The sequence below is a fragment of the Elephantulus edwardii genome, unplaced genomic scaffold (assembly GCF_000299155.1).
Source record: "Elephantulus edwardii isolate Elephantulus edwardi_28Jun2011 unplaced genomic scaffold, EleEdw1.0 scaffold00047, whole genome shotgun sequence".
In the NCBI taxonomy this organism is placed as follows: Eukaryota; Metazoa; Chordata; class Mammalia; order Macroscelidea; family Macroscelididae; genus Elephantulus; species Elephantulus edwardii.
In genome coordinates this window covers 8,248,873-8,259,188 of record NW_006399797.1, presented here as the reverse complement: position 1 = coordinate 8,259,188, position 10,316 = coordinate 8,248,873, and the positions used below count along the sequence as shown (strand labels likewise).

At 38.8% G+C, this 10,316-nt stretch overlaps 1 protein-coding gene across 1 annotated transcript in view; it reads left to right on the top strand.

Annotated features, from left to right (window-relative positions):
- Nucleotides 1–10,316, top strand: part of LOC102859265 (chromosome unknown open reading frame, human C12orf56) — a 117,915-nt gene that overhangs the window by 49,477 nt on the left and 58,122 nt on the right. The window contains exon 5 of the mRNA XM_006886096.1: nucleotides 9,190–9,203. Coding sequence (XP_006886158.1) covers nucleotides 9,190–9,203 — 14 coding nt within the window. The remainder of the gene's footprint in view (nucleotides 1–9,189; nucleotides 9,204–10,316) is intronic.

Genomic DNA, 10,316 nt, shown 5'->3' with positions numbered 1-10,316 from the left:
TGACTCAGTATATTCCTTCCATCTTCTTTTAATACTTCCGGGATCATTTAACATTCTGCTGAAAGCATCCTTGATTATAGCAACTTGAGGTTTGAATTTGTTCTTCAGTTCCTTGAGCTTAAGATATGCTGAGCGAGTTCGAAAAACTGGTTGATTAAAAAACTTTAGGAAATACAAATGAATTTTTACTTGCAAAATATAATAATTTACCTTTTGGATAACGATGAGTAATTTGACCAGGATAATTGGCTAATACAATTATCCATTCTGAACAATATTGATATAGCCAATTAACTAGTAAAACATTATAACGGACAATGATTTCATAACGTCTTATATCAAGATATTGTCTTTCCTGACTGTGTGCTATTAATCGAGATACAGCCTGTGGACAAGTCTGCAAAACCTTTTACATGAACAGAATAAATGAATTCATCTTAAAAGAGCATTCTGTCACGATACAACAGTAGGAGTATTTCTAGTGTCTAAAATACACAGCAATAACTTTCTACTATGATTTATACAAGAAAGAACGGGAAGAGATAAAATCCTGAACTTCTTCAAACCCGATGAGCCTCCGTAGTTAATTCTCCCCTAGAATTAGGATCATTATTTCCAATTGGAATATAGGGGTCCAGCTCAGTCGTTTCTAAACATGGCTTAATTTAATTAATATTGTGATATAGAACAGACAGCGTGAAAACTCCCATGATGAAGGCCCCAAGCTGTGCTTCTCTGAGTATTTACTGAGAATAACAAGGAAGGTAAACAAAGTAAAATCATAGGGATGTACAAAACAAAAATAAAGGGTAATGGTGAACCCTTTCGCAGATAAGGACAAGTTCCTCTTTATGCTAATCTCAGTAGGGAGAGATTCAGTTGATACAAACCAAGAACAATGTTGACTCCTAGGGAAAGCCTTTAGTTGCCACAGTGTGACCTTCAGCTTGCATTAAGCCTCCCTCATTTCCTGATATAGCATTGAATTTGACATTGAGGTTTAACACAGTTCTTCTCCATCCTTGTTCCCAAATACATACACTAAAATTAACTTTTCTCTAAACCTTTTACAACTTACTATACATCCTCAATTTAGCGTTTACTATCTTTCATATTCTGGCATAACCAGGCATTCTATTTCAAAGCAAAACTACTTTTAACTCTTAAACAAAAAAAATGCACAAAAGTTACTACCAGTTATTCTGCTTTTCCCCTTGAACTCCATACCATGTTAAAACTTTCAATTCCATCCTCAAAATGATATACCACCCAAAATGCCATAGTTTAATAACTGCAATTTTTAAATACTGCATAATATGAATACTACTAATAATATTAATACTTTTATCAGACCTTTTTAAAGCGAAAAAATAGCATATAATTCACTTTTTGTACTGATTTACAAGGAGATCCACACATCTATGTAAGGAATTTGATCCAGGTATCCCAGGATGCCATACGCTATGGCTCGATCTCCAATTGTGGGGCCCATTTCCAGGGTCCTTTCAGCCGGCCACTCGACATCAAAAGTGGGTCACTCTAGTTCACAAAACTTCCTTAGAGTGAAAGCATCTACTTGGATGCCATATCCGGCCGCCCTGGAAGAGAAGTCTGAAAAGTTAGTTAACAAACACTCCAAAGGGGACGGTCTTTCCACCCTTGACTGTCCCGCTCCCATTTTTCGCTTGCACCTATTTCGCTAGCGCTGTTTGTTCCAGAACTGAGTAGAGAAAGTAAAAAAGCCCACAAATCCACAGAAATAGAAAGACACTGTCAACAGAAAGACCATCAACAAACACAAATTCACAAAAATAGCAAGAGACACTGTGGACAACAAAGACCATGACAAAACCGGAGTCCGAAGAACAGCCTCTCCCATCCAGCAGAGAAACGAACACTGTTGTCGACAAAAACCATGGCAGAACTTGAGTCCGGACTGATAGACCTGGTTCAAGGGGTGGGTTTCTCTCACCTCCCACCCGACGAACGTCTGAGCTGTGGGCCTCTCTCCCCTGAGATTCCGAATTTGTGGGTCACCAGACCGACGTGAGCTAATTCCGAACTTGCAGGACAAACCTGGGCTCTCGCAAGCCAGTGGCATCCACCCGAGAGCCCAGACTTCCACACAAGCTGAATCCAGGCGAGCCCCCACTTCCTCAGACACCTGGACCTTGGTAGTCGTCACTCTTGGACTGGAAGTTATGCAGCGTCCTGCCTTCCCACTGTCCAATTTCAAAACCGGGGTGCACCAAACAGAATACAGATTAAACAGTTATCAGGCCTGATTTACCAGGTAGGAAGAATCCTACAGCGACGTCACAATTACTCCGTTGGCCAGTGATCAGGGTTTTGATAAATTTAGGGAGATCTCGCTGCAGCCTCCAAATGTAACGGAGCGAGTCCCCAGAAAGATGATTGAGCCAATTAGCCGAATTAACAAAGTTTATTTCAAGTTCGGACCCGGGCTCCCCCGTGCTGACACAGCAGCATCCAGCCGAGAGCCCCGAATTGATGTCTGCCCCTCCTTTTATACCTCTCCTACTCCCCTGCCCAACCATACACACCATGATTGGCCATCCACAGTAGTTTGGGTATTTGTCCACCTTCAATTGGCTAGCCATAGCTCAGGGAAACAGTTTGAAAACCTATTTGAATCTTATCGGTTACTTCAGATACAGGAATGCGGCAGAATCCCTTGTGCCCTTAAAAAGAAGAATTATTCCACTTTATGGCAGTTGATCAATCAGGGTGGGATTTACCACAGGTGGGGGTTGTTTGTTTGTTAAAAAAAACCCCACTCAGATGCATAAACGGCAGCAGGCCGCAGGAACGCGAGCGAGACAACACATTCTGCTTGAACTCTGCTTTGAGTCTTCCCTGTAGGCAAAATGAGCAAAGCTCACCCGCCGGAGTTGGAAAAAATTTATGGACAAGAAGTTATCATTAAAATTAAATGGTGGCAGATATGTCCAAGTAATATTACGAGGATTTGATCCCTTTATGAATCTTGTAATAGATGAATGTGTGGAGATGGCAACTAGTGGACAGCAAAACAATATTGGAATGGTGGTAATACGAGGAAATAGTATCATCATATTAGAAGCCTTGGAACGTTTATAATGACTGCCTAGCAGAGAAATCAGTTGCTTCCACATTTCCCTTCTCCCAAGGACTTGTTTTACTATGATATAAAAACCAAGCTTTATACATTCTTCATATTAATTTTTGTTCAATAAACTTTTGCAGTAGTGAAAAAAAAACAACCACTCAAGCGGGTGGGGTGGGGTTAACTGTACTTTGTCAGAAACTGAGTTTCTGATAACTGGTCCTTTCAGTTTCTTAATCCATTCTGCTTTTTCTTTTGATTGGCACATTTAGTCCATTCACATTAAGGGATTATTTACAGGCCAGATTTTATCATTTCTGTATTTCTGTGTTTCTTTTTCTGTTGTTTCTAGTTACTATGGCCCTTCTACTTTCCTTTGGTATCTCTATGTGAAGTACTTCCCTTAACATTTCTTGTAGTCTTGGTCTTGTTTTCACAAATTTCTTAAGTTCCTTATTTTCTGCAAATGACCTAATTTCTCCTTTGATGGACAGATTTTCTGGCTATAGGATCCTAGGCTGGCAATTGTTTTCTTTCATCTTTCTGTATATGCCATCCCATTTTCTTCTAGCATGCATGATTTCCACTGAGAAATCAGAACTTAATCTAATTATTTCCCCTTTATAGGTGACTCTTTTCTTGCAGTCATCCGAACAGACCAGGGCAACACTCCATGGTTCAAAGGACAGGGATGTGTCCTATCTCCCTACCTTTTCAACCTGTATGCAGAGCAGATTATCCGAGAGGCGGGGCTCTATGAGGAGAAGCGTGGCGTTAGGATTGGTGGATGATCTATCAACAATCTGCGTTATGCAGATGACACAACCTTGCTCGCTGAAACTGAGGAGGACCTCATGCACTTGCTGCAGAGGGTCAAGGACTGCAGCCTTCAATATGGACTGAGGCTCAGTGTCAGGAAGACAAAAATTCTCACCACTGGACCAATCGGTAGCATCAGGATGGATGGCGAAGAGATTGAGATTGTTCACAGCTTCAGTTTGCTCGGCTCCACGGTCAACACACTTGGCACCAGTAGCCAGGAAATCAAAAAACGTATTGCGATGGGAAAGTCTGCAGTTAGGGACCTCTCCAAAATACTCAAGAGCAACAGTGTCTCTCTGGAGACTAAGGTCCGCCTGATACAGGCCATGCTTTTTGCAATCACTTGTTATGCATCAGAGAGTTGGACAATAACTAGGGAGGATAGAAGGAGAATTGACGCCTTTGAGCTGTGGTGCTGGAGAAGAGTATTGAATGTACCATGGACTGCCAAGAAAACAAATAGATTCATCCTAGAGAGGGTTAAACCAGGCTGCTCCTTGGAGGCAAGGATTCTGGGGCTTCGCCTGACATGTTTTGGACATGTTGTAAGGAGAGACAGGTCTTTGGAGAAGGACATCATGCTGGGTAGAGTAGAGGAACAGCGCAGGAAGGGAAGACCCTCTATGAGGTGGATTGATTCAGTGACTGGGGTACACGGGATGGGTGTGTCGGGGGCAATGAGATTGGCACAGCATAGAGCACGGTTTAGGGCTGTTGTACACAGGGTCGCTATGAGTCGCAAACGACTCGACGGCACATAACAACAACAACAACAATCCTTATTTTTTAATTTGGAAAATTTGATGGTATGTCCTGATGTTTTTCTTTTGGGGTCTAGTCTTTTTGGTGTTTGTCAAGCTTCTTGGATGTCGATTTTTCTGTTCTTCATAATACCTGGGAAGTTTTCTTATAGTACCTCTTCTACAATTTTCTCAGTGATTTCCCTGTCCTTCTCATGTTCTGGAATTCCAGTAATATGTGTGTTGTTCCTGCTGATGACATGCCACATGATTTTACTGTTTTATTAATTTTCTTTATGTCTCATCTCTGCTTCTAGTATGTTTCCATTGAGGCTCCAGCTCACTGATTCTCTATTCCATCTCTTCTGTTCTAATTTTTTTTGTCCCTCCAGCATGGTGCACACTTCTACCATTTTGGTCTTAGTACTCTAGATTGCATTTTTATGCCTTTCTGTTATTTCTAGGACTGTGTTGGCTATACCTTTTTTGTCTTTTGATGACTTTTTTTGTTTGTTTGTTTTGTTCTTGTACCTGTTTATCTGTGCTTTAAAGTCTTTCTTCCATCTTTTGCATTTTTTTCTGTAGCTGTTCAAGTTGCTCCTCATTGATATAGTTCTTCTGGTTCCCTGTTTTTAGATTATTCACTTTTTTAATAGCTTCCCTTATTTCATTATTTCTTCCATCATTTGCACCTTTTTCTGTAGCTGTTCAAATAACTCCAAATCAACATATTTCTCCTAGTTTTCTGTATCTAGGGTGTTCATTGAGTCTGTGATATGCTGTGATATTTAAGTAGAAGGGTTAAGATTTTTTTTTAAAATTATGTTTGTGGCAGACTGCTGCTTTCTTGACATTATATGAATCTTTTCTTGGTAGATGTTATGCTGTTATAAGTGTGTAATATCCTGAGGAAGGGCAATGTTCTGTGAAGGAACAGTATATCCATGCTCCGCTTTTGACTTGAGGGCCACAGGCCTGAGGGCTCAATGAAGGATGCGTGTTGTTCTGTGGACGTGGCTGGTTCATGCTTGGTCCCCTTTGGCTTAAGAAATCCCATACCTTCTCTGCATGCTGCAGTCAGGAAGATTCAAGAATAGCAGTACCTCCTTTGTGGTTTTAAACATTTCAGATATCTCTTAATGGTCCCCCCCCCTCCAGCTGCCAATCAACCATATCTGTGCTATGGCTTTGATTGATTGATTGTTTTTGCTAGATACTATAAAACCCTTCCCAATCCTGTACCATCCTCATAATCCCTGCTGTTTTTAAGCCCATTGGTATAGTCTCTGTGCCTGTTGATCTTTTTTATTATAAGTCTTTATTTTCATATAATAAAATTAATCAAAGAAATATTGATTCCAGGGAAGATGATATTGCAAGGGAGGAGAAGTTGATTACCTTGTATATTTTTTGGGGGAGGAGGAGTTCATTTTCAAATCAACCTCTCCATAAAGTTGAAATAGAATTTAGAGTCTGAGGTAAAAGGATACTCAAAATAAAGTGTAACATCGTACAAGGTAAAAGAATATCAACAGTTACCAACCCTGAGATGAGACAGATATTGAAATTTTCAGACAAAGGATTTATAGTAACTGTGATGGTACTCAAGTTAGGGAGCTCTGGTTTACTGGTAAAGAGTTGTGCTGGCAATCTGAAGGCATGAACTTCAAATCCACAGCTGCTCTGTGGGAGAAAGATGGAGAATTTCCTCCTGTGCCATTCACAGCCTCTTTTCACCAGCTGTAGGATTAGGGTTGGTAAATATTCCAGGGTACATAGCAACAGTGGTGCATCTTTAGTTCCTGGTATGCAGTAGGCACCATATAAGTATTTGTTGAATTATAATTCATGGAAATATATGATAGCTCTATCCTTATATTTAATCTATGTTGAACAGCAATGAGCTACCCAGTATACAGGGACTGTTGCATCTCATCTCCTCCAGTATCTATAGTATAGGTAGCCTTGGCTCCACCCATGATGGATTTATTCTAGAACACATTAGAACACACATAAGAGTTTTGAAGCAAACATCGGAACATTCTTCACTAGCGGTTGGAGGAATACTGTTCCACCGACCAGATACTTTTTCTAACTTAGTTACTTTTCCATCTCCTGAGTCTATTCTGCAAGCAAACCCTGTCACAACAGAGCAAATTCAAAAGAAAGTAATGTAGAATATGATAGAAATCAAAGAGAGAATAGAAAATAAAACCACAAATCAGACTTCTACACTGTTAAAACTTCTCTTTTCTCCCAATTATTCTGAATAGACATTGGGGAAAGATGAGTATTTTCCTTCTTTTATTGCTCTCCCATCTTCATAAACTAGGGTAGTCAATGTGCTGAGTACCAAATTTCAAAAGATGACAAGTCAGTCCTAATTTAGTGGAGAACATAATTTTCTGTAGAATCTAGCCTCTATATTAATGTGAAGTATTCTCCAAGAGTTAGATGGCATTTGTTCACTTGTGTATCATATTTATTCAAGTTGTTTTAAGATCTACCTTTGGGCTTAATACTTTTCACAGTGTTGGAACAGTAAGTACTTCCCAACATTAAGTAGAAAAAGACTTTTACAACAATATGATGAGAGCTGCCACATATGTATTATTAAGTTAAAAATGGTTGCTGCCAAAGCTTTAAGCAAGATTCAATTCCAATCAGTGGGCTTTTCAATAAAATTCTTCTGTTAATATCATTTTATTCAGTTCACAAATAGGATTTATTCAGGATTCTTTTAAATTGTTGTTACCACTGTAGAGTTGGAACCAACTCATAGTTGAACTGCAGTGGGTTTTCAGCGGCACTTAATTGGGCAGGAGGAAATTGCTCATCTTTCTCCCGTGGAGCAGCTGGTGTATTTGAACCATGTTGCTGTGGGTTGGTGGTGCAACTCCTTATCACTAATCCACTAAAGTTTCCTCCTTTAAATTCGTAAACTCTTCTATGTAATGTATATCTTGACCAAATATTGGTATATATCTGAGCAAGAAGCTTGAAATGTGGCAGGAAAACTTTAAAAATCTTAGAAACTATTGCCAAATTTAAATTCCGCAGAGAGAATGTAAAATCATTTGAAATACTGATTTTTAGGCTAATATTCAGTTAAAAAATTCCAATTTATAATTGTAATTTATGTGAAGTTATAAAGTATGTTTGATTAATTAAAAATAATCCTTTAAAATGTAAGATTCTGATATTTGGGGAAAAAGTAATAATGTTCTCATTTTCTTTGTTTGCACAGATAATTATCACCTTTAATTAACATGGGAGATCTAAGAGTCAAACAACTTCTAAATGACATCACATTAAAACCAATAATTATAGCTTTTCTCTAAAGTGAGAGGACAAACCAAATAGCTAGCACTTGGTGGGAAGGTCGCTACATTCCTTTTTCAAGTTGTGCAGCTTTCCTGACACTGGAATCTCTCAGTTTCCTGTTGTAATAAGATTTCTATTAAGTACTCACCAGCTAATAAAATTTCCAACACAAAGGGAACCCATAAATGAGCTGGATGTGAGAATTCTGGAAAAGGAAAGCCTGGATTTTTGTTTGTGGTTGTTATTTTAGACCTCCCCCTACTACTCCTGCCCCCATGAAGTCTGGTCCTGATTTCAGCCAGTCTCAGTTATGCTTAATAACTGATTCTCTAACTTTAAATTCTTTCACATAGAATTTTTTATTTAACAGTTTTACTTTAGTAGAAACTTCATGGAAATTTTTTTTCATGAAAACTTACATTCTAGATCTTGAGATCTAGCTCTAGGTCTATATAACTTCTTATGGAAGAATGATTTTCCTTTCCATTATTCTGCCTATGTCATATTTAAGCATATTAATCTATCCATTTCCTTCTCATAGAGTTTTTCAGCTCTTCATGGATACTAAGATCTCCTTTTTCTAATGTTTCTCTAATTTCTACCTTGAATTTTTTTCCCCCTTATCATTTTTAAAAGTCTCATTTTGAAAAAATTAACATTTTGGGAGACCTCCTCCACCAGCAAAGAAGCAGCAGCAAAAGAATGTAGGACATCCGTCATGACCAGACATTTTTGTACCAACTGCCTCTACAGCAGCAGTCGCCATAGTCAAAGCAGAGGACCAGACATACCTGACATGAGATGGAGCTGACAGTTACCCCCTCCCTAGGGGAAGAACCTCGGCTAAGCTAAGGCCTTTGCCCAAGTTTGTTGGACAATTTGGGGTTGGAGAAAGCCAATATTGGCAGGACTGAGAATTTTGTAGCACAGGCCAAAAGCCTGTGTGTACATTTTGGAAGCTTTCACGACTGCATTCTATTACTAACCTGGATTACAACCTTTTTACTTCCTTAGTATGGTTCTGTGTGGTCTGTGAGCTATCATGTTGGATTTTGGACCCAGAAAACTAGTAGGATTCGTGTTGAGATGAGCAGAAAGAGGCACCTTTGAGTCGAGTATAACTCTTAGTGACTCTATGAACAAAAGACCTGAAACCAGTCCTGTCCTGCACCATCCTCACACTTCCTTACATACAAGAGCCCATTGCAGCAGTCACCTTGTCAATTCACCTGGTTGAGGGTCTTCCTCTCCTTCCCAGATAATCTTGTCATTGTACCATAAACAAGAGGAATTTCTATGTTCTTCCCTTGATCTTTGACAAAATTTTGGAACAACCTTGAGAAATAAAATGTTATTGAATGGGGGGGGAATATACAGTTTGCTTTTATGTTCTTTTCTTCCATAGATGAAATTGTTCCTAAAGTTTTGCCAGTTGTTTTTAGTCTATGGCTTTTAACTTGACATTTTCAGTCTCAGTGAGCTTATCTGGCTTTTTTAGAGTTCTCATTCCCATTTTTCTCATCTCTTCTTTCCTTGGAGCTGGGCTCTTTTTAGAGATACACAAAAAACTCATTAGAAAAACATTTGACTTTTAGCAACCTAGTTCTGTGAATAGATACTTCTGATAGTTAAGTGGTAAGGAGGTACATTGCCAACCTAAAGGTAGGCAATTTGAATCCACAGATTGTTCTGCAGAAGGAAGTTGGGCAATCCCCTCTTGTGCACTTTATAGCTTGTCAAAACCTGCTGGAGTGTCAGCTGTGAGTCATTTCTGACTTGACAGCACATAACAACTACAATCCTGTAAATATGATATTGGTACTTGTGAGATTAAATGTTCTAAAACTCTTGCTTAGTGATAAACAATTTTTCAGTTGTACAAGTGAGAATGGGTATTACTGAATTTCAGATGAATGCTGTCTAGTTTTATGAGTTGGTCTGCTTAGCTTGTAAAGTTATAATATCCATTACATTTCATTTATGCTGTCAAGAATATAGGCCTTTTTAGAAATCCTTTTTAACTCTTCAAGTGATAGGTTTCTAACTGAGAAACAGTCACATTCAGTGAGATTTGCTATAATTTTTTGAAATAATTTTTCTGAAGTTTCACACAGAACATATGCAGTGCTTAAAATGAACATTTTAAGATAATTTCATAACACGAGATAACATAATCTGTGCCCTAATTACTCAACTCTTCAATCCATAGAAAAAAAATTAGGGAAAATTTAGAAACGCTATACTCAACAGTCTTGACACCAGCAGCCAGGAAATTAAAAGGCGCATTGCCATGGGAAAGTCTGCTGTTAGGGACCTCTCCAAAG